The 24,244-nt window shown below is 38.8% G+C and overlaps 2 protein-coding genes and 1 long non-coding RNA gene across 6 annotated transcripts in view; 2 read left to right on the forward strand and 1 right to left on the reverse strand.

The window, feature by feature from the left end:
- LOC133648745 (epiphycan-like) overlaps positions 1-12,165 on the forward strand; it is a 31,265-nt gene extending 19,100 nt beyond the window's left edge. Inside the window, exons 6-8 of one of the 3 annotated variants that reach the window (XM_062045144.1) lie at positions 3,921-4,016; positions 5,901-6,075; positions 11,241-12,165. In XM_062045144.1, the coding sequence (XP_061901128.1) occupies positions 3,921-4,016; positions 5,901-6,068 (264 nt within the window). In that variant the 3' untranslated portion in view covers positions 6,069-6,075; positions 11,241-12,165. Of the gene's footprint in view, positions 1-3,920; positions 4,017-5,900; positions 6,448-11,068; positions 11,166-11,240 lie in introns of those variants that run through there. The other 2 variants (XM_062045152.1, XM_062045134.1) reach the window with 2 other exon arrangements.
- LOC133648759 (uncharacterized) lies at positions 474-2,625 on the reverse strand. Of its 2 annotated transcripts, XR_009825932.1 has the most exons (5): positions 2,498-2,625; positions 1,487-1,548; positions 1,209-1,399; positions 885-1,023; positions 474-830 (listed from the first exon to the last, which is right to left on the reverse strand). It is a non-coding gene; the product is annotated as an uncharacterized LOC133648759 (long non-coding RNA). The 2 variants fall into 2 exon arrangements; XR_009825931.1 differs by having other exon boundaries at positions 474-1,023.
- A 3,789-nt stretch (positions 12,166-15,954) lies between the features above and the next one.
- Positions 15,955-24,244, forward strand: part of LOC133648740 (dihydropyridine-sensitive L-type skeletal muscle calcium channel subunit alpha-1-like) — a 120,877-nt gene continuing 112,587 nt past the window's right edge. The window contains exons 1-2 of the mRNA XM_062045125.1: positions 15,955-16,212; positions 16,420-16,525. Of these exons, the coding sequence (XP_061901109.1) occupies positions 16,025-16,212; positions 16,420-16,525 (294 nt within the window). The 5' untranslated portion in view covers positions 15,955-16,024. The remainder of the gene's footprint in view (positions 16,213-16,419; positions 16,526-24,244) is intronic.

A 24,244-nucleotide genomic window follows, 5' to 3' on the forward strand; every position in this document is an offset into this window, starting at 1 on the left:
CATAAAATCTCAGCTACAAGCTGTAATATCTTACTGAGATCATTTAGGACCAAAACCCTTAAAACAAGTAAAACACTCTAACATAAAATCTGCTTAGTGAGAAGAATTATCTTATCAGACAGAAAATAAGCAAATATCACCCTTATTTGAGATATTTCATCTTACTTAGATTTCAGTTTTTGCAGTGTATAGAGCGCACCGGTATAGAAGCCGTACCCACTAAATTTCAGAATAAAATAAGTTTTCCATATATTAGCTGCACCGGACTATACATACTTTGTGAAATGAGTTATATACACACATAAATACATTATTAAAATCATTTAATTGTTTCTAAACAATGTCTGTAATACGGCAGTAAAACGTCCAATCAAGCAAAACAGAAGTCATCGTCATGGACCCACTAGCAGCGGAAGCTAGCTTTCTAATCAGCTAAACGGACTCAATAACTGCACTGTGACGTTTTGGGGACTTTACAGAGGAATTTGTGATACTTTGTGAAAATAGTTATTTACACAGAAAAAAAATATGTAAATGCTTATTTACATGCCTAAGATGTTTCCAAACAGTGCCTGTAACAAAGTCTGATCAAACAAAAACAGAAGTCATTGTCACTAGCTATGGAAGCTAGCTCTTCAATCCGCTCAACAGACTCAGTAAGTCCACGGTCACTGTGGAAGTCGCTGTCTTGCGGCTCCACAGATATGCACGGTCAAAGTACACAAGCGTACAGTTTTGACAACAACACAACCATCAAATATTATGTTTTCTTCCAGGACTTTCCAGTCTCTCCCCAACCTTCCTCCTTCCCCTGCACCCGGCCGCTCACTCTTAAAGACAAGAGATGATTAGATTAACACGTACCACCTGTGAAATTTAATCACCTGCCAGCTGTGTCTCGCCGTCAACACACGCCCGATGGCGCTCGTCCTCAGCACCACGGACAGCGGCGGTGGCTTTTACTCCTACAAACAGCGCTGGCTACACCTCCCCCCACAGTCGCATTTTGGTGAATTTACGAAACTGGTACAATACAAACAGAAGGCCATTAAAAGTTAATAGTACTAACACAGACACTCGTAAACGTGTTAGCATATTAGCTAATGCTAACGACGCTAGCTCGATTACATTACGATAGCATGCACAAATATGTATGAAAACACTCCTACAGACGTCACACATTAGTCAGTTTGAATAGTTTTAGTTACATTTCAAAGCTTACGAAGAAGGACGTCGTGGCTCGGATGGTCCTGGTTCCTGGTTCAATCCCCAGCTTGCGCCATTCTAGTCACGTCTGTTGTATCCTGAGGGGGTCGTGTTTAGGGCCTTGCATGGCGGCTCCCGACATCAGTGTGTGAATGGGGGAATGTGGAAATAGCGTCAAAAGCGCTTTGAGTACCTTGAAGGTAGAAACGCGCTAAACAATCATAACCCATTTACCATTCATACGTTGCTTGGAGTGATGAATGAAAAATACGTGACATACCTTTTGAAATGTTCACGCAAACTGGCACAGTTATGCACAAATTGCTGCGAGACAGGAGGCGACTGCGTTGCAGAGATTAAGAGAGACAATGCTAGGTCTGTGTGCGTGCCAACATATTTGGACAGTCAAAAATAAAACCATTCAGTCTATTTAGGAATGACTTTATCTAATTTCATAGCATCTGGTTGACTTAATGGGCTGATCTGATCAAAACAAAATAAATGGATTTGTTTTGCTCTCTGCCAGTGTTTTTTCAAATGGTGTTTGTTTTTTTATATAGAAGTTTTTTCATATAGGCGATATGCAATGATTTATTTCCTATATCAGAGTTGTCAAACTCATTTTCATTGAGGGCCACATTGTAGTTATGGCTGCCCTCAGAGCAGGCCTGGCCCTAACCAATCTGGCGCCCTAGGCAAGATTTTAGGTGGCGCCCCCCTCCCACATCGGCAGTGAAGTGTATATACTCCCAAGAAACTGAATAGCTTTGTCTTTGACCTTTTTTTTTACTTAAAGAAAGCAAATTAACATATTATATGAGAATGTTATGCTATGATTATCTTTAACCGAATCACAGCAGTGCTCAAATTAAAAAACAGCATTCCCTCTCATGTGATAATGCTTAATTAACATTAATAATGTGCACTTTAACAACTAAGCTTACAACTATACCTAATATATAAAGGAGTGGAAAAGTGACTATTGCCTACAGGGCAAACATTAGCTAACCAGAAGGCAATAACAATGTAAACAAAAAACACCTGCTTAAAAGATCTAATACAAATGTCCCTGAGTAATGTAAGGTGGGCGTACTGTAATTACCTAACGTTACATTATTATTTTCCATAACAATTTAGCCCCCTCCACAATATTAACTCGACGTTAAAACAGAACTAGCTATTTATTGATTAGCAATTGCCAAATCATGTAACATTAGCTTAATGCTAAAAGCCAGGTTACTATCACATTCTGTAACAGACAAATAATTTCATGTAGGCTAACGTTACGTACCTGCTACCTCTGTCTTTTTCTCGTTTCTCCTCGTCTTTATTTCTCTTTTTTCTTCCCTGGGCACCTGACAGTTTTGGCCGTTTTGACATCTTGTGTTGACTTTTTTATGTGGTGACGTCCAAAAAGAGTCATGATACGGGAAGGGAGGGGGCGCACCGTGCGGGGAAAGGGGGGAGGGGGGGGGGAGTAATGTTGTAACAAATAATATTTCTATTAAATAGGCTTTACTTTGTATTTTAATTAGCGTTGGATTATTTTTTGTATTTAGAAATAATATTACCAACTTTTTTTTTTTTTTTTTTCCTCCAACATTTGTGGCACTGGCGTGGCGCCCCCTGATGGACGGCGCCCTTAGCATTTGCCTATACGGCCTATGGCACGGGCCGGCCCTGCCTCAGAGGCCCGAATGATATATGAATTTCCCTATACATTTGATTATTATATATATTTTTTACATACACTGTAAAAAAAAAAATCTGTATTTTTTTTTTTTTTAAATGCACAGTGTTTTCTGCAACATATTATGGTAAATGGAAAATTTTTACCATCGATTTTATTTTATTCTGGCAATTGAGCTGCCAATTTTTACCGTTAAAAAACTGTGATACTGTTTTACCATTAACTAGGGGTGTGGGAAAAATCGATTCGAATTCGAATCACGATTCTCACGTTGTGCGATTCTGAATCGATTCTCATTTTTAAAAAAATCGATTTTATTTTATAATTTTTTAAATTATTATTATTTTTTATTTTTATTTTATTTTTTAAAAATTAATCAATCCAACAAAATAATACACAGCAATACCATAACAATGCAATCCAATTCCAAAACCAAACCCGACCCAGCAACACTCAGAACTGCAATAAACAGAGCAATTGAGAGGAGACAAACACGAAAAGTAGTGAAACAAAAATGAATATTATCAACAACAGTATCAATATTAGTTACAATTTCAACATAGCAGTGATTAAAAATCCCTCATTGACATTATCATTAGATATTTATAAAAAAAAAAAAATAATAATAGTGTCACCCCCGCGACCCCAAAAAGGGACAAGCGGTAGAAAATGGATGGATGGACAGTGGCTTACACTTGCATCGCATCTCATAAGCTTGACATCACACTGTGTCCAATATTTTCACAAAGATAAAATAAGTCATATTTTTGGTTCGTTTAATAGTTCAAACAAATTGACATTATTGCAATCAGTTGATAAAACATTGTCCTTTACAATTATAAAAGCTTTTTACAAAAAGACCACAGATCATGACAAATACATACACATAATATGTTTTGTACAGAGCTTTCAAAATTTTGAAAAAAAAAAAAAGTCGGATTAATCACAGTTTAAAAATGACCTAAAATTGATTAATCACCACCGGCACTAAGTCTCACACATGCCCATTTCACTCTGTACACAGGATATGAGCCAGCTGCAGTTCCTGTATCTGTCCTATAATAACCTGGATTACATTCCTACGCCCCTGCCTTTGAGCCTCAGAGTGTTGCACCTGCAGGTAAGAGCCCGGACAGAAAAATCTTTGTTTTTTAGCTACATGATATATTCACCTGAAATGTGTCTTCATGTAATGTTACCGGCATCGTTACCACACCCTTAAGATTATGTTATGGAATATAAGAATTATTTATTTGTTACATAGGTGGATGTTGTGTTATACTGTAGGTGACTAAGTATATCAATATTTATTATTAGGGTTATCAGGCTTTTTCTTATTACATTGTGATATTTTTGCTCTTTTTCTCTATTTTACGATTGTGTTTTTTTAGATAGATTTATTAATCTTTAAAAACACACCAGTCAATACATTTTAGCAGACACATTAGGTATGTTTGCACAAAGTATCAGTATCTGATTGGTGTCGCTGATACCCGCCTGAAATTTACTCGGTATCGTATCGGGGGGGAAAAAACATCAGTATTACTTGGAATCTTAGATGCTAGCACGTCATCTGCCGTAAATACAAACCCCAAAACCAGTGAAGTTGGCACGTTGTGTAAATGGTGAATAAAAACAAAATACAATGATTTACAAATCCTTTTCAACCTATATTCAATTGAATAGACTGCAAAAACAAGATACTTAACGTTCCGACTGGAAAACTTTGTTATTTTTTGCAAATATTAGCTCATTTGGAATTTGATGCCTGCAACGTGTTTCAAAAAAGCTGGCACAAGTGGCAAAAAAAGACTGAGAAAGTACAGTAATGCTCATTAAACACTTATTTGGAACATCCCACAGTTGAACAGGCAAATTGGGAACAGGTGTGTGCCATGATTGGGTATAAAAGTAGATTCCATGAAATGCTCAGTCATTCACAAACAAGGATGGGGCGAGGGTCACCACTTTGTCAACAAATGCGTGAGCAAATTGTCCAACAGTTTAAGAACAACATTTCTCAACCAGCTATTGCAAGGAATTTAGGGATTTCAGCATCTACGTTCATCAAATGTCATCAAAAGATTCAGAGAATCTGGAGAAATCACTGCACGTAAGCAATGATATTACGGACCATCAAAAAGCGACATCAGTGTGTAAAGGATATCACCACATGGGCTCAGGAACACTTCAGAAAACCACTGTCAGTAACTACAGTTGGTCGCTACATCTGTAAATGCAAGTTAAAACTCTAATATGCAAAGCGAAAGCCATTTATCAACAACACCCAGAAACGCTGCCGGCTTCGCTGGGCCCGCGGGCTGTAGTTTGGACAACCCTGCTCTAAGCTTAACATAATTAATGTTAATCCACCTATTTGTTCTCTTTATGTCTAAATAAAAAGCGATAAGAGAACCAATAAGGAACCAAATCGTTAAGCAGAAGTAATCGGAACCGAAAAAATCCTATTAATTCCCATCCCTACCAATTTTTTAATAATAGGACTGTGGAAGACTTGCTTTTCCGGGTTCTTCAGACCACCAATTACGGACATGACCGCCTCGTTCATCTTTCTGAACAATGATTTATTTTGCAATAAATGTTTTTTGCGTCCGTTTTCAGTCATTTCTGTCCGTCTCGCCCTCACTCTCATTCGTGCTCGGGTTTTCTCTCCACCATCAACGACCCCTCTCCTTCCCGGCTGCTGCTCTCTAACAGAGCGACCGGTGATTAGATAAGCCAGCCCAGGTGTGCCATATACGCACCTGTCGCTAATCTCGAAACCGGTCCTGGCACACCCCGCTTCGCTGCATTTCTGCTGGCCACGCCCCCTCCCCACAAGGACCAACAATGAAAATGTAATAATGAATGGGGATCAGTCCAGAGACAGATGGACATATCGCTGTATAGTCCATCACAGGCCTGACACTTGTTGGTATATACGTATAGGCTGAAGAAAAACAAAACAAAAACTATTGTAACTTCTCTTTGGAACTGCAATCAGGGTAACAACATCCAGTCCCTGCATGAAGACACTTTCTGTGACAGCCACGACCGCAGCTTCATCCGCCGTAAACTGGAGGACATCCGCCTGGATGGCAATCCCTTGAACATCCATCAGTTTCCGCGGGCGTATGTCTGCCTGCCACGCCTGCCTGTCGGGGGTCAATGATACCGTAGTAAGTCATCAACGTTGCATAGATTATCTAAATCAGGGGTGTCCAAACTTTTTCCACTGAGGGCCTCACATAGGAAAAATTAAAGCATGCGGGGGCCATTTTGATATTTTTCATTCTCAAACCATAACAAAATATACGGATTTTGTTTGTTTTTTACCTTTAGGGCTCCCGGGGACCATAAAGGGTCTAAGTCATTAAAATGTTAAAAACAAGTCAAATTATTATTTATTTATTTATTTATTTAACACTTACAGTAAATCTCTACAGTATATCAACTTCAGGTTGATATAAAATTTAAAAAAACAAAAAGTTTTTAGGCCTTTTTTTGTCAAAGACAACTTAGTTTTTTATAATAAAACTGAAATATGCAGTATTTCCCCCACTGCCCAAAACATTCAGAAATCAATGTTTGATATGAAGTAATTAGAGCAGGGGTCCCCCAAACTACGTATCCGGCCCGCCAGCGTCCATAATCAGGCCCGCGAGAAGTCCCAAGTATTTTTTTTTTCTTATCTACTTTGTACCGCTTGCTACTCACGGTGTCTCCTAGCCGCTCAGGCAAATCATATTGTCTAAAAATGCATTTTCTCATTGATAACGTGACATCATCGCGCGCGCGGAAAGTGCGCTATATATATCTAATATATATATATAATATCCATCCATCCATTTTCTACCGCTTATTCCCTATCTCAGCTACAATCAGGCGGAAGGCGGGGTACACCCTGGACAAGTCGCGACCTCATCGCAGGGCATATATATATAATATATATGTCTAATATATATATATATATAAGATATACTGTATATATATCTAATATATATATACGGTAGAAAATGGATGGATATATATATACAGTATATATATATATATATATATATATATATATATAAATGTATGTGTGGAAAAAAATCACAAGACTACTTCATCTCTACAGGCCTGTTTCATGAGGGGTTCCCTCAATCATCAGGAGATTTTGATTTGATGATTGAGGGAACCCCTCATGAAACAGGCCTGTAGAGATGAAGTAGTCTTGTGATTTTTTTCCATCAATAAAGCAGGCCACCATTGATTTTAATTCATTATTATTTTTGAGTAATCACAGTGAAAAGATAATTAAAATTCCATTAAATATATTTGGGATCCAAAAGGTGCCGCACTCATAAAGTGATACCATGGGACGGCGTGGCGAAGTTGAGAGAGTGGCCGTGCCAGCAATCTGAGGGTTACTGGTTCGATCCCCACCTTCTACCATCCTAGTCACGTCCGTTGTGTCCTTGAGCAAGACACTTCACCCTTGCTCCTGATGGGCCTGGTTAGTGCCGTGCATGGCAGCTCCCGCCATCAGTGTGTGAATGTGGAAATGGTGTCAAAGCGCTTTGAGTTCCTTAAAAAAGGTAGAAAAGCGCTATACAAGTACAACTCATTTACCATTTACATTTTTATTAGTTTTTTTTTTAACTTTCAACACTTAAGTTACGAGCTCAACTTCAGATGTATCTGTCGATTTTACGTTTGAACTATTATTTTGTTTTTTTTATGCTCTTTTGTCAAATAAAATGTTGATCTTTTTGTATGGCAACCACACAACATATGCAATATTTCCCACATAAAACATTTTAAAGTGAAATATTTGAAATAATTGGAGCTTTGAATAGGTCAATAATTCATTATAACATTGATTTCTTTGTTTTTTGGAGCAATGGCAAAAAAATAAACAAACGCAAAAGAAGAAAAAAATAGCCTGCATGGCAGCTTTGTGTCAACATTGCAACTTTTTCTAGTTAGATGTCACCTCATTCCACTTTTTTAAATGTTTTATTTTTATTTTTGCAATAGCATTTCTAGAATGTGTGGCGGGCCGGTAAACAATTAGCTGTGGGCCGCAAATGGCCCCCGGGACGCACATTGGACACCCCTGATCTAAATGCTATGGAGTATTTTGTTTTGAACTTCACCCTAGAGCTTTTTATGTCGTGGATGTGCGAGATCTGTCAAGATTCCGCAGTGTGTGTTGACAATGTAGTTCATGTGAATGAAATCTAAACACATGAGCAAAGAGGCGTTCATAAGAAGACTGTGTTTATAGACATTAGTGACAAAGACATAATAAAGTTTTTTAAGCCATTGTTGGCGTGCAAACAGTTTTAGAAATACTTCCAAAATGTTCATGGAATTTCTCAATGACTTTCATCTTTGTATCCAGTTGTAAATCCTTTTCTTACAGTGAGGAAGGGATTATTCACATAACCCCATTCCTGAGATGAACAGGGGGGGTAATTATTTTGCAATGCATTCTGCTGGAAATGATGAAAAGCGGCACTCTACATAGCAACTGATACTGTGGTTAAAGGCCTACTGAAATGCGATTTTCTTGTTTAAACTGGGATAGCAGATCCATTCTATGTGTCATACTTGATCATTTTGCGATATTGCCATATTTTTGCTGAAAGGATTTAGTAGAGAACATCGACGATAAAGTTCGCAACTTTTGGTCGCTGATAAAAAGGCCTTGCCTGTACCGGAAGTAGCGTGACGTCACCGGTTGTGGAGCTCCTCACATCTGCACATTGTTTACAATCATGGCCACCAGCAGCGAGAGCGATTCGGACCGAGAAAGCGACGATTTCCCCATTAATTTGAGCGAGGATGAAAGATTTGTGGATGAGGAAAGTGAGAGTGAAGGACTAGAGGGCAGTGGAAGCGATTCAGATAGGGAAGATGCTGTGAGAGGCGGGTGGGACCTGATATTCAGCTGGGAATGACTAAAACAGTAAATAAACACAAGACATATATATACTCTATTAACCACAACACAACCAGGCTTATATTTAATATGCCACAAATTAATCTCGCATAACAAACACCTCCCCCCTCCCGTCCATATAACCCGCCAATACAAATAAAACACCCGCACAACAGACTCAATCCCACAGCCCAAAGTACAGTTCACCTCCCCAAAGTTCATACGGAACATATATTTCCCCAAAGTCCCCAAACTTACGTACGTGACATGCACATAGCGGCACGCACGTACGGGCAAGCGATCAAATGTTTGGAAGCCGCAGCTGCGTACTCACGGTACCGCGTCTGTGTATCCAACTCAAAGTCCTCCTGGTAAGAGTCTCTGTTGTCCCAGTTCTCCACATGCCAATGGTAAAGCTTGACTGTCATCTTTCAGGAATGTAAACAATGAAACACCGGCTACGTGTTTGTGTTGCTGCAGCCGGCCGCTAATACACCGCTTCCCACCTACAGCTTTCTTCTTTGCTGTCTTCATTGTTCATTGAACTAATTGCAAAAGATTCACCAACACAGATGTCCAGAATACTGTGGAATTTTGCGATGAAAACAGACGACTTAATAGTTGGCCACAATGCTGTCCCAAAATTTCCGCTACAATCCGTGACGTCACGCGCATACGTCATCATACCGAGACGTTTTCAGCAGGATATTTCGCGCAAAATTTAAAATTGCACTTTAGTAATCTAACCCGGCCGTATTGGCATGTGTTGCAATGTTAAGATTTCATCATTGATATATAAACTATCAGACTGCGTGGTCGGTAGTAGTGGGTTTCAGTAGGCCTTTAAAGGTGGAATGGCCACAAAACACATTTTAAGGTATTCAACACTCTACGGCCATCTGGCAGCCTAAGTGGATAGTGCACCACCCAAATTTGTCACGTTTCATGTGTCAGGTGAACCCTGACGAATGGGGCCATATGAATTGCCTTCCTTCTGCACTGCAAAAACTTAAATCTAAGTAAGATTAAATATCTCAAATAAGGGTGATATTTGCTTATTTTATGTCTGATTAGATAATTCTTCTCACTAAGCAGATTTTATGTTAGAGTGTTTTACTTGTTTTAAGGGTTTTGGTCCTAAATGATCTCAGTAAGATATTACAGCTTGTAGCTGAGATTTGATGACCTATATTGAGTAAAACATGCTTGAAACTAGAACATCAAGTGTTGCAAAGCTGTGTCATCAACACTCACAAGTATAAAACTACTTTTTTAAAGTAATTATTTCTTATTTCAAGCATGACTTTGACACAATTTTGTCTCATAAATAAAACGGATGACAGCCAAATGGACTTTGCTGTTTTATTTTCAATGCAACAATAGAAAACACGTACTCATATAGTAGTACAGTTGGCACAGTACAGTAAACTGACAGTTAATATTTAAACATTTAACATTTCTAACAATTTTGAACAGAAATAGTTAATGCACATTCAGATGAATTCTTCAAAATTACAATTAAAACATTTTCGGCCGGGGGCCGGGCTGTATATATGCGCACTAATTGACTGAAAGAGCACGCACTTGGCGTGATGATGTCATGTTATCCATGGAAAAATGCATTTTTAGACAATATGATTTGCCTGAGCGGCCAGGAGACCCCGAGAGTAACAAGCGCTTGCCTCGTTGCCTTTCCATTAAGAACAATAAATTAGTTTTTAGTATAAGTTTGCTGGTTTCAAGAAATGTAATGCCAAGCGCTTATCATTATGTCAAGATAATGGCACTAGCATTTACTTCATTAAAGAATATTTTTCAACATTTTGAGCAAAAAGGTCTGTTTTTTTTTCTACCAAGAAAAATGCACTTGTTATTAGTGAGAATATTCTTATTTTAAGGTATTTTTGGGTTCATTCAAGTTAGCTAGTTTTACTTGTTTTGGAAAGTCTTGACAAGCCAAATTTTGTTGTTCTATTGGCAGATAATTTTGCTTAATTCAAATAAAATACTCCTAATTTTTTAATTTTTTTTATTGTTTTTGAACACTGACTTTTTGCAGTGTGTACATCAATTAGACCAGAACTGAATACTGGCTCTTCTCTCACTAGTTTCTAGTGGCAACTGTTGTATTTGTGCTTAATATATTCTACATTCTAGGCAATAAAGACACTTACCCTGTGATTTGTCAATGTACATCCTGTCAAAGCACCTTGATGACTAATAACTGAAGTATGTCTATCCCGAAGTGCATCTGCATACCACTGAACTCCGGTCCAGATCCTTCATCTGCTCCTGCACCGCACAAGATACCGTAGAGCTGTACATTCCCCCCTGTCCAGTCCATGATCGAGCACTGGGCGCCTCTTGCATTACCGAAGTGTAAAGTGCTTAAACTGCATGTGTCTCGCTCCTTTCCAGTTCCAAGTGTCAAGTTACTGAGCTGCAGCTGTCCGAAGGCCGAGCACCTCTGCCGCAACCATCAAAAACAATGTAAACCCAGAAAAAACATGGACCGAAGCAGTCAGAAGTGGTTTTACTGTACATTTGGGTATATTTTAACTTTGAGCTCTGTGAATAATTGGTCTTTGTAGATCAGGAATATTCAACTCAATTGTTTTGAGGGCCACATTTTCAGAAAAAGCCAGGCTTCGCAGAACCAACATCCTCTACTGCAGTATTTTTCAACCACTAGTGTGCCGTGAGATACAGTCTGGTGTGCCGTGGGAGATGATCTAAATTCACCTCTTTGGGTTAAAAATATTTTTTGCAAACCAGTAATTATAGTCTGCAAATGATGTGTTGTTGTTGAGTGTCGGTGCTGTCTAGAGATCGGCATAGTAACCATGTAATGCTCTTCCATATCAGTAGGTGGCAGCCGGTAGTGAATTGTTTTAATAGATGTCGGAAATAGCGGGAGGCAGTGTGCAGGTAAAAAGGTACCTAATGCTTAAACCAAAAATAAACAAAAGGTGAGTGCCCCTAAGAAAAGGCATTGAAGTTTAGGGAAGGCTATGCAGAACGAAACTAAAACTGAACTGACTACAAAGTAAACAAAAACAGAATGCTGGACGACAGCAAAGACTTACTGCGGAGCGAAGACGGCGTCCACAATGTACATCCGAACATGACATGACCATCAACAATGTCCCCACAAAGAAGGATAAAAACTACTGAAATATTCTTGATTGCTAAAAACAAAGTAGATGCGGGAAATATCGCTCAAAGGAAGACATGAAACTGCTACAGGAAAATACCAAAGAAAGAGAAAAGGCCACCAAAATAGGAGCGCAAGACAAGAACTAAAAGAATACACACAGGAAAACAGCAAAAAACTCCAAATAAGTCAGGGCGTGATGTGACAGGTGGTGACAGTACACCTACTTTGAGACAAGAGCTATAGTGATGCATGCTTGGTTATGCTTTAAAGCAGGGGTCACCAACCTTTTTGAAAGCAAGAGCTACTTCTTGGGTAGTGATTAATGCGAAGGGCTACCAGTTTGATACACACTTCAATAAATTGCCGGAAATAGCCAATTTGCTCAATTTACCTTTAACTCTATGTTATTATTAATAATTAATGATATTTACACTTAATTGAACGGTTTAAAAGAGGAGAAAACACGAAAAAAAATGACAATTAAATTTTTAAACATAGTTTATCTTCAATTTCGACTCTTTAAAATTCAAAATTCAACCGAAAAAAAGAAGACAAAAACTAGCTAATTTGAATCTTTTTGAAAAAATTAAAAAAAGAATTTATGGAACATCATTAGTCATTTTTTCTGATTAAGATTAATTTTAGAATTTTGATGACATGTTTTAAATAGGTTAAAATCCAATCTACACTTTGTTAGAATATATAACAAATTGGACCAAGCTATATTTCTAACAAAGACAAATCATTATTTCTTCTAGATTTTCCAGAACAAAAATTTTAAAATAAATTCAAAAGACTTTGAAATAAGATTTAAATTTTATTGTACAGATTTTCTAGATTTGCCAGAATTTTTTTAAAAAATTTTAATCATAATAAGTTTGAAGAAATATTTCACAAATATTCTTTGTCGAAAAAACAGAAGCTAAAATGAAGAATTAAATTAAAATTGATTTATTATTCTTTACAATAATTGTTTTTTTTACCTGAACATTGATTTAAATTGTCAGGAAAGAAGAGGAAGGAATTTAAAAGGTAAAAAGGTTAGGTTTAAAAATCCTAAAATCATTTTTAAGGTTGTATTTTTTTCCTCTAAAATTGTCTTTCTAAAAGTTATAAGAAGCAAAGTAAAAAAATGTATGAATGTATTTAAACAAGTGAAGACCAAGTCTTTAAAATATTTTCTTGGATTTTCAAATTCTATTTGAGTTTTGTCTCTCTTGGATTTAAAAATGTCAGACAAAGCGAGACCAGCTTGCTAGTAAATAAATACAATTTAAAAAATAGAGGCAGCTCACTGGTAAGTGCTGCTATTTGAGCTATTTTTAGAACAGGCCTGCGGGCTACTCATCTGGTCCTTACGGGCTACCTGGTGCCCGCGGGCACCACGTTGGTGACCCCTGCTTTAAAGTCATATCCAACAATTACGACTTTTTACTGTCAACTGAGATTAACTTTTTAAAGATTTCTGCTGGTGGTGTGCCTCCGCATTATTTCAACGCAAAAAGTGTGCCTTGGCTCAAAAAAGGTTGAAAAACACTGCTCTACAGTAGACATTTGATTTTGGTCTATCTATTTTGTCAGCGTTTACAGGAGCACTCCTCAGTTTTTAAGAGACTTCTTCAAAAGTCAAAGATCATCTCGATGACAGCACTCTAGTGTTTCTAAGAATCTTATGCAAAAAATGTGAGTCTCTCACAGGTTTTTTGGAACTGAACTCACAGGCCACCAGTTGAATAGCCCGGATGGTGAAAAAGAGAGAACCTAGACTAGGACCCGACGAAGTAAGGAACACTACTGGTATAACTAAAGAAGTTGAACTAAAGACTTCTGACTGCATCTGCAGTAAACAAGCTACAGCAACACTTTAGTGACATAAATCAAGTTACAAAGAGAAATGTAACTGCCAAAAAGTAGGGGACTAAAAGGGGTGCCTTGAAGAACGCCTCAGTTATGTAAATTAGCTTGACCCATTTACTATGTTTGGTTCGGTCCCTGCTTTCTGTTCCACCCGGCATGAGAGACGAGCTTTCTCGAAACTGAGCAAAAAACCTAGGCAATCCACCCGATACACTGCAAAAACTGAAATCTAAGTAAAATTAAATATCTCAAATAAGGGTGATATTTGCTTATTTTCTGTCTGATAAGATAATTCTTCTCACTAAGCAGTTTTATGTTAGTGTTTTACTTGTTTTAAGGGTTTTGGTCCTAAATGATCTCGGTAAGATATTACAGCTTGTTGCTGAGATTTGATGACCTATATTGAGTAAAACATGCTTGGAACTAGAATATCAACTGATGCAAAAGCTGTGTCATTAACACTCATAAGTATGAAACTACTTTTTTGAAGTAATAATTTCTTACTTCAAGCATGAAAAAAAAAATCACGATGCCGAGTGCATATCATTATGTCAAGATAATGGCACTAGCATTTACTTAATTAGGGACCGAATGTCGCTTTGGGACAGAGGACCCTATTGTAATTGTAAGGTTTTATTCTTTCTTTATTATTATACCGCCGCGTCGTTGAGCTGTAATTTGACCCCCTTAACATGCTTCAAAACTCACCATATTTGACACACACATCAGGACTGCCGAAAATTGCGATCTAATCAAAAAACGAATGTCGGAGAGACAAAAACCTCTATGTGGGTCTCACTTAGACCTAGATTTCATACACTGACATCCTTCAGCAAAAATCAACAGGACGTTTGCAATTCCCCCTTCAAAACAAAAGTTTGGTAAAAACAGTCACTTTTGCCTCTTTGAGCTATAATTTGACCCCCTTAACATGCTTCAAAACTCACCAAACTGGACACACACATCAGGACTGGCAAAAATTGCGATCTAATTAAAAAAAATCCAACCCCAAAACTCAAAATTGCGCTCTAGCGCCCCCTAGGAAGAAAACACAGACAAAACTGCCTGTAACTTCCAGTAGGAATGTCGTAGAGACATGAAACAAAAACCTCTATGTAGGTCTTACTTAGACCTACATTTCATATATTGACAACCCCCAGCAAAAATCAACAGGAAGTTTGCAATTCCCCCTTCAAAACAAAAGTTTTGTAAAAACCGGTCACCTTTTTTCAAACATTATCTCCTCTGAGCGCGTTTGTCGTGTCGGCTTCAAACTAGCACAGGAGAGAGATTGAACCCTTCTGATTAAAAGTTGATGAACGAGTTTTAATTACTGCGCCGGTTTGGATTTTATGCGCCGTCAAAGTCGGTCCCGTCCCTCGCTGCTTGCAGCTTTAATTTAAGAATATTTTTCAACATGTTGAGCAAAAAGGTCTCTTTTTTTTTTCTACCAAGAAAAGTGCACATGTTATTAGTGAGAATATACTTTTATTTTAAGGTACTTTTGGGTTCATTGAGGTTAGCTAATTTTACTTGTTTTGGAAAGTCTTGACAAGCCAAATTTTCTTGTTGTATTGGCAGATAATTTTGCTTAGTGCAAATAAAATACCCCTCATTTTTGTATTTTTTTTCCTTGTTTTTGAACACTGACTTTTTGCAGTGTAAGACCTACCAATGTGTTTACAGTGGTCCACGTGCCTCTATAAAACAGAAGTGTTCTTAGGAATTGCTGCAAACATGTTTGTCTCACAAGATTTGAACTGAACCTGGGGGCCGGTATTGTGTCATTTCCAGGCCAGATTTGGCCCCTTTGGCTGCCAGTTGAATAGCCCTGTTGTGAATACTGTAGATTTATCGAGGTCTCCCAGCTAGTTGTTTTACTGTTAAGAGTGGGGATATTCGGTGTGTATCAGAGCGATTTAAACACCTTGTTATTAGGAAAAAAAACATTTCCAAACAATATTCTGTTCCCAGACTATATCTGTCCAAATGTCACATCACCTCATGCTACAGTCAACAAGCTCATTGTCTATATTTATTCTCCTGACAAGCAGCTGTTCAGTCAAGCAGTCCTCTCCAAGTCGAGGGGACAGCTATTCCCCAGAGTTGCAAGGACGAGCGGGACCACCGCCGCAACCCTGCGGGACGTCGGTTTTTGATTTGAAACGAATACCCGAGAGAAGTTGCGATGGCAGACAACGGCGGTCCCCCCTTGTCGTCCTTCATCATGGATGAAGAAACTCTGAAGAGGAAGCAAAAGGAGAAACTGAAGAAGCTGATGGCCACGGGAGGCAATCCCAGGCCGGCGCGGTCTCTTCTCTTCTTGACTCTGAGGAATCCCTTCCGCAGGGCTTGCATCACCATCGTGGAGTGGAAGTATCCTCTTTGAGGCATCGGATGTGATAAGTACAATTGCATCAGTGGTCTTCGGATTCTTATAGTCCTAGGAAATAATATAGCAAATCGGAGTGGAGAAGGGTAAGCTAAATGTTTCTATAAGTTGCCTATCCTGTTTTGGTTGCATTGTAGATCTTGGATGGTTTTCTCTTTTGCTGTTGACATTTTCCTAAAAGTGACTTTCAGACCTTTTGAAATCATTATCCTCTTGGCCATTTTTGCCAACTGTGTCGCCCTGGCTGTGTACTTACCCATGCCTGAGGAAGACAGCAACAACACCAACAGTAATCTGGTGCGTCAGCATGCTTGTTGGTGCTTGTCTCTGCTTCTATTCATTTATTTATTTATTCATACAATATGAAAAAGTACATAAGGTAACATTGTTAAAATACATAGAGCACTGGTTCTTAACCTTTTTGGAGGTACCGAACCCCACCAGTTTCAAATGCGCATTCACAGAACCCTTCTTTAGTGAAAAAATATTATTATATATATTTTTTTTAAATTCAAGACAAAGTTATATGTTTTTTTTACTGGTGCACAAAATGAACCGTGCATGAACATCACCTTGTTCCGAGAACAAAACCAACACAGTGCATGAACTCACAACAAATTACTGTCAGGTTCAAACACCGAACTATCTATTACACAAGACAAGAAGAAGGAATCAAGCAGAGACAGAGTTGAATTTTACTCATGAGGAGAGACGTATTGGGCTGTACACTCAGTTACAGTTCCCCTCTACGTTCTAAGGTACAGTCCCACGTGCTCCTCTATTTATTCGGGATGTCCCTAGTTAACATCACTGAGGCTACTTCTGAAGGGAGGGGTAATGCAAGCAGCCCCAGTAGACACAATATGTGATTATTCAGAATGGAAATGTGCTGACACTCTCGATTTCGCCCGGTCCCTGTTTTGTCTGCGTTGAGGTACTCGATGTCCGTCCTTGGCTGCCAGCAGGCCGGGTCTGGAAACAAACTGCCGAAGCGAAACAACTCGCAAAGCAAGATTACAAGATAGAAAAGTACAACTTCAGCACAATTGATAATAACTATAGCAACGGCCATTAAGCATAAGAGTTGTGTGATAACTTATACATAATTATTCTAACATTTACACACCTGCAAATCAGATGGAAAATTAAAGGGAACATTGTTTGGGGGTATCCATAACACGGCGATAGGGAGAAGTTTTTATTTACACGATGAGTCGGGTGTGTCTTGACCTTCGCCGAACCCCTGAGACCGACTCACCGAACCCCTAGGGTTCGATAGAACCCAGGTTAAGAACCACTGACATAGAGACAAGAAATGAGTAATAAGAAATACGTAACAATAAATAAGTGCAGGTGAGGACATAAACCCCAAAAGAGCTTATGCAAGGTTCTCACCTAAAGCAGTAAATTAACAAACACAATTAAACATCCATCCATCCATCCATTTTCTACCGCTTATTCCCTTCGGGGTCGCGGGGGGCGCTGGAGCCTATCTCAGCTACAATCGGGTGGAAGGCGGGGTACACCCTGGACAAGTCGCCACCTCTAGTATACAAAAAATAAGACAACAAAAAGTAGTCTACCTTGTGTGGATTGAGTCTCTGTGAGGAGTTTGCAATACATACGTGAGTATTCCAGAGTAAATAACCTCTGTGTTTAATGGAAAACTGGCTAAGTGTCATAACGGGGGGGGGGGGGGGGGGGGTCGCAACTTACTGCGAGGTTTGTTCTCCCGGGATGCAAACGGACTATTCCGGACACGACTTGCAGGTAGGAAAATATTTATTTTCTCAATTAATCCTTCACATCACAAAGACCGGAACCAAACAAAAGAAAAGCGTGCCGTTCACACGAGAAGCTAACGAACAAAAAAAACTTAACGCAGGAAACATAGAAGCTAAGCACTTAACATGGACTATGGCATGGAACAAACAAGACTTACTGTGGCATGAAACAACTAACACTTACATGGACACGGCATGAATCGAACAACTAGCATAAACTTGGAATCGGACATGAAAACGAGCAGCGTGAACTATGGTATCGCATGACACAAGCAATGACGCCGGGACGACTGACTGGCAAAGACAGGCTTAAATAATGGTCTCTTGATTAGAGCAGGTGCGTGTCCCGAACACCAGAGGCAGGTGAAACTAATAAGTCGCCATGGTAACTAAAAAAAACAAGGGTGCACAAAAACAGGAAATATTGCAGTCTAAAACTAGCAGAACATAACAAAAACATGATCCGGACCACGGATCATGACACTAAGAGTGATACGACCAAAGATAGGACGCAGATTATCAGCTTGTCTGGTATTATGATCATGAACTTGCGAATTGGTCTTAAAATAATCTTTGAAAGGTGCAGGAAGCGTATTAAGGAGGTAAGTACAATTATAGGTAAAAGGAGAGGACTGAACTGTGTTAATATCATAAATAGATAGTACATTTATTTTCCTAAACAGAGGAGGTAGCTATTCTTACAAATTTATTTTGCATAATGAGTAATTTGTGTAAATTTGATGGGTATGTACTATCCCAGACTATTCAAACTGTATCTGGGTCCCCAAACAGTCTAAATTGTGTTGTTTAAAGTCAGCGGTGTCTGCCAAGTATCCTCTCTGTAGTCATATCATAGATCATCTATATGTGTGTACTTCAGTATCACATTTGAATATACCATCTACTAGACCAGGGGGTGTCCAAGCTAATTTTTGATTGGACCATGACACATTCTAAACTAAGATCAACACATCTCGCATTCGTCGGCATCCTTCCGTCTCGGGAGACAATGGGGTAGATCCAAAAGGGGGGGGGGGGGGGGGGGGTCTCACTGCGAGATGGCCCCTGGCACCCGTTTCTTTCGCCAATCGGATGGGCTTAGAACCGGTATCTGCTGGAGTGACCTCTCCATTGGACCTCTCCAGTGGATCTACACGGCCTGGGCATGGAACTATGGAGGGCAAGCTGTTGTCCAGGCAGCAAGCCCCCCCCCCTCCGCATGGCTGGTGGATCCAAGGGAGCGACGAGTGTCGATACAACTTGGCACCAGCGACGCCGCAGGAGTTGCCGGAATGACGCTACAATGTCAAATCACCTTCAGGACTCCGGCTCCTGATTTTCTGTCGGAGTTTACTCCCTTAGCCTTACCCTCGAGTGGGTTGACCGCAAGGCAGCGGTGGTTTTGAGATTGGAGATTTCCTTCTCCTAGATGGGCTGCCTTACCAGGTTTACGAGCCCCATCTGCCCGAATGCGGCAGGTAGCACGGGGGTACATCTTACCCGTGGCGGTATAAGCCCGACCTGACACACATCTCGCATTAGAGCATTAAAAAATTTACACAAAAACAAAGAAAGGCGCACTTAAAATCCTCTCATTTTCCTAAAACTCGACAGTGCGCCTAAAGTACAGAATCATTTTGCTTGTGCTTACCGACCTCGAAGCTATTTTATTTGGTACATAGTAAAATGAAAAGTGTGACTGGTAGATGGCAGTCACATATAAGAGATACGTGTAGCTTGCAATATGATGGCAGTCACACATAAGAGATACGTGTAGACTGCAATATGACTCAAGTAAACGACACCAAAATGTTGTATGTTCCATTGAAAATATAGAACATTACACACGGTGCTCAAAAATCTACCAAAATGTTTTAGTATGACTGTGTCACGGTTTGGTTGCGGCTTATTGCACGGTTCGTTTTCCCGGGATGCAAACGGACGACTCTGGACAGGACTTGCAGGTAGGAACATCATTTAATTCTCAAAAAAAAACACTCAGAGAGGTACAAAAACAGAAAACCAACCAACGGAACAAAGAACCACCATCACATGTTATGTAGACCACAAGGAAGTGTTTTACATTTAGAAAAAGATAATAATAATATGACTCCTTTAATGCGCTTTATATGCGGTGCGCCTTATATATGAAAAAATATCAAAAATAGACCAGTCATCGGCAGTGCGCCTTATAATCCGGTGCGCCCTATGGTCCGGAAAATACTGTTAATGATCACTAATGATTTTCATGCGTCCTGTCATGATAGACAACACATTTATTGCAAAATATGGTTATGAGTTTTCAAATGTGCTAAAGCCATTAAAATATGTTAATAATATTAATTAAAAAACAATAAGCAGAACTAATTAAACAAATCATCTTATTAATTAAATTGTTTTATTAACTGTCACAAAGCTATGATGTGGATGTTTTGACTGCTCCCCTCACCTCCCAGGGGGTGATCAAGGGTGATGGGTCAAATGCAGAGAATAATTTCGCCACACCTAGTGTGTGTGTGACAATCAGTGGTACTTTAACTTAACATAGTTTAGCATACAGAGTAGTACCTCGCCAAAGTGCGCTTCAAAGTTTGCAGCTTTATTGTAATACATTTTTAAAAAGCACTGTGGAAGTTGCCCTCTAGTGGGTTCTGCGGACCACCACACACTGCCAGGAGAGCCCGGGATTGAGGGTATCACACTGTTTTATTTTCATAAATGTCAAATAGTCTTATGCTTTCCAGCACAAAGTCTTTTCCTCCTGCGTCCGCTCATCCGCACATCCAACTCCAACTACGTGTCTCGTGCCGGCTGCTGCTAATAAAGGCGACAGGTGATTAGATAACAGGTACCACCTGGGCCATCCACTCACCTGTCGCTGTCTTCGAGGCCGGTCCTTGCACACCCCGTTCCACCAGGCCCGCAGGCCACGCCCCCCTCCACAAGCACATTGTACATATTTGTGTCTTAAATCATGCATCTCTTCAAGCTTAAAAATGGCTAAATGATCTGAAAATATCACTAAGTAGCACTGGCCACAAGATGAGACCAAACCAATCCCAGTTGATCTGCTCAGCCTCAGGCAGTATTACTATAGGATTAAAACAAGAATAAATGTTTAGAGGGCCCTCTTAATGTTAACAATTGTGTTTAGAAGGTCGTAAAAAAAAAACTGTTTACGACCTTCTAAATACAATTGTTAGCCTTTTACAAAATGCATCAAAGAGGCCTGCAGCATTCTTTTTTTTTTAGTTGTTCTTGCTGGAAAAAAGTTTGGACACCCCTGCACTAAACACCCCCGCCAAAATAAAACAACAACAACAACAAAAGTTGGGACTTAGTTGCATGATTATCACTCACTAGCGCAGTCCTTTTACCAAGTACCACCTCATAAAACACTTGGCTCTCCAAGTACCACCATAATGACCAACATTTAATCTCTTAAGGCCCAAGCTGTTTGTTTACAGGCTTTTTTTTTAATTTTCCTTTGCTATTTGGGCTTATTGGACCCTAATTAGAATAAAAACTAAACATCATATTTTAATATGATGTACTTAGTCCATAAGTACACAAATGTGTACTTCATGTGTAGTGACATGCAAATTTTTATTTTTACACTTTTTTTTCCAAATTCCATTGTATGTTCTACTCTTCTGACACCACCAGATGGCAGTATAAGTGTCCACATAAGTGGCCATGAGACCCCAAATCAGTAGTGTACACAATTTTGGAAACAAGAGCTAAAAGGTGCTGTCCACGCATGTGGCCACTAAGGCCTTTAAAGTACAGTAGCGTAGTAGGCCTACGTATTCATTAAAACAAGGCATATGTTTTATTTAAAAATGTTGTCGAATCGTTTTTGGCTAGCTATAACATTACGCACGGTTTGAACAGTGACACTGTGTTTGAGTATTTAATTGAGTGAATATTCAGCGCACCACAGTTTGAGAATCCCTGTGCGAGAGATCGTAAAAGTTCTGTAGCTTCAATAATAAAACTATTTGCTTTTAGTTGTTTTCAATTGAATATATATCCTGCATATTGAGGAATTTGTAGATGCAGATTGTAATGAGGGATGATCTCTTTGGCCTTTTGGCCTTAAGTTACATGAATGTTATCAGCAGCAAAGGGGATGTCATGCCTTTGAGACAAATCAAAATTGAACTTTAGACAAAAGAAAGAATGTTCTAGGTTAAAATATAGCAATACAAGGCAACCCTCTCAGAAATTCCAAAATTTTGGCCTAGGGATATTCCAATCAGGGCTTTATGCGGTTTATTCCGACATCGATCATCCTTGAGTGAGATTGGTTGATACCAATATCATCAACAATCCCATGTATTAACTGTAAATGGTTAACAATAACACAATATGCACATTATTGCGCACACTACTGTTACTGTTCTGCCCTCACTATACGTGTTGAGGTTATACAGTTTGGCAGACAGCTAACAAACAATGCAAGACGTCTAATAAAGTTCCAAAGCAGATGAATCCATTTAGGCTCTTTATTGTTGTTGATCTTGCTTTGTCTTTTCCTATCTTTACTTTTGTCTTACACTGGACTTTTATTTTGTAAAACTGAAATACACACAATGACAAATGTATAAGCTATGTTTTTCAAATAACATACTGAAATGTAATACACAACATGTAAATATTAGCTTAACACAAATATACAGTACTATCATCAAACAAATACTTATATATATATAGTGTTGAAACTATTTTGATGGTGGAAATATACGACTGGCAGCCATTTTAAGTCCTCAAAACATCCATTAAAACAGTGCACAAAAATTGTTTTTCAATAAACATCTTAGTATCAAATTGAACCACTTTCCACCTTAATATTGAGTTATATAAACAAGTTAAACAGTTTACTTACAGACTTATCTTTTCCAAGGCTTGTAAGAGCTAACACAACTTGTCTACTTCTCAATTGTCTCATGAACTGAACTGACATCGTCAACCCGGAAGTGCCCAAACAAATGAAGTGTAGTATTTTCATATTGCCACAAGGTGTCAGTAAGGGTCTACAATCAAATGGGCATAACAATTTCTATTTCTTAGTGTTGTTTAAAGTTAACGATTAGCATGCATGATCCTGGCTTAATACTTAATTGATAATGATACTTTACATACTAAGAAATGCAGTTTATATGCTGTAATGGAGGTGGTTATTATTAACTTAGGGGAGCATCTCCACACTAGGAGAGTCGGCTCTCTCGAGTCATATGAAAAGGTAAGCCTCAGGTATTACCAGCCCTACAAGTTAACTAACGATAGCTAAAGTTTGGTTTTCTAACATGTTGGTACATGCTACACTGCAAAAAGTCAGTGGTCAAAAACAAGAAAAAAAAATTAAAATTAGGGGCATTTTATTTGAACTAAGCAAAATTATCTGCCAATAGAACAAGAAAATTCGGCTTGTCGAGACTTTCCAAATACAAGTAAAATTAGCTAACCTCAATGAACCCAAAAATACCTTAAAATAAGTATATTCTCACTAATAACAAGTGCACATTTTTTGGTAGAAAAAAAAAAAAAGAGACCTTTTTGCTCAATATGTTGAAAAATATTCTAAAATTGGTCATGATCCGTGGTCTGGATCATGTTTTTGTTATTTCCTGTAAGTTTTAAGACTCCAGTGGTTCCTGTTTTTGTACATCCTTGTTTGTTTTAGTTTCCATGACGACAGATTAGTTTCACCTGCATCATGTGTTCGGGACACGCACCTGCTCTAATCAAGAGACTATTATTTAAGCCTATTTTAGTCGTCCTGGCGTCATCGCTCGTTTCATGCCACAGTTTCATGCTCTGTTCATGCCACAGATTCATGTTTGTTTCTTGCTATGCCATAGCTTATGCTAGTTGTTTACTTTAACTCCAAGTGCGATCAGCCTTGTTTTCCGTTTTTTGTACCTTTTTGAGAGAAGATAATTAAATATGTTCTTACCTTCACGCCTTGTCCGGAATAGTCCGACTGCTTCCCGGGAGAACAAACCTCGCAGTAAGCTGCGACCCCCCCGTCTTGACAAAATTAAGTAAATGCTAGTGCCATTATCTTGACATAATGATATGCGCTCGGCATCATGATTTTTTTTTTCATGCTTGAAGTAAGAAATTATTACTTTAAAAAAGTAGTTTTATACTTGTGAGTGTTGATGACACAGCTTTGCAACAGTTGATATTCTAGTTTCAAGCATGTTTTACTCAATATAGGTCATCA

The sequence above is a fragment of the Entelurus aequoreus genome, linkage group LG01 (genome assembly GCF_033978785.1).
Source record: "Entelurus aequoreus isolate RoL-2023_Sb linkage group LG01, RoL_Eaeq_v1.1, whole genome shotgun sequence".
In the NCBI taxonomy this organism is placed as follows: Eukaryota; Metazoa; Chordata; class Actinopteri; order Syngnathiformes; family Syngnathidae; genus Entelurus; species Entelurus aequoreus.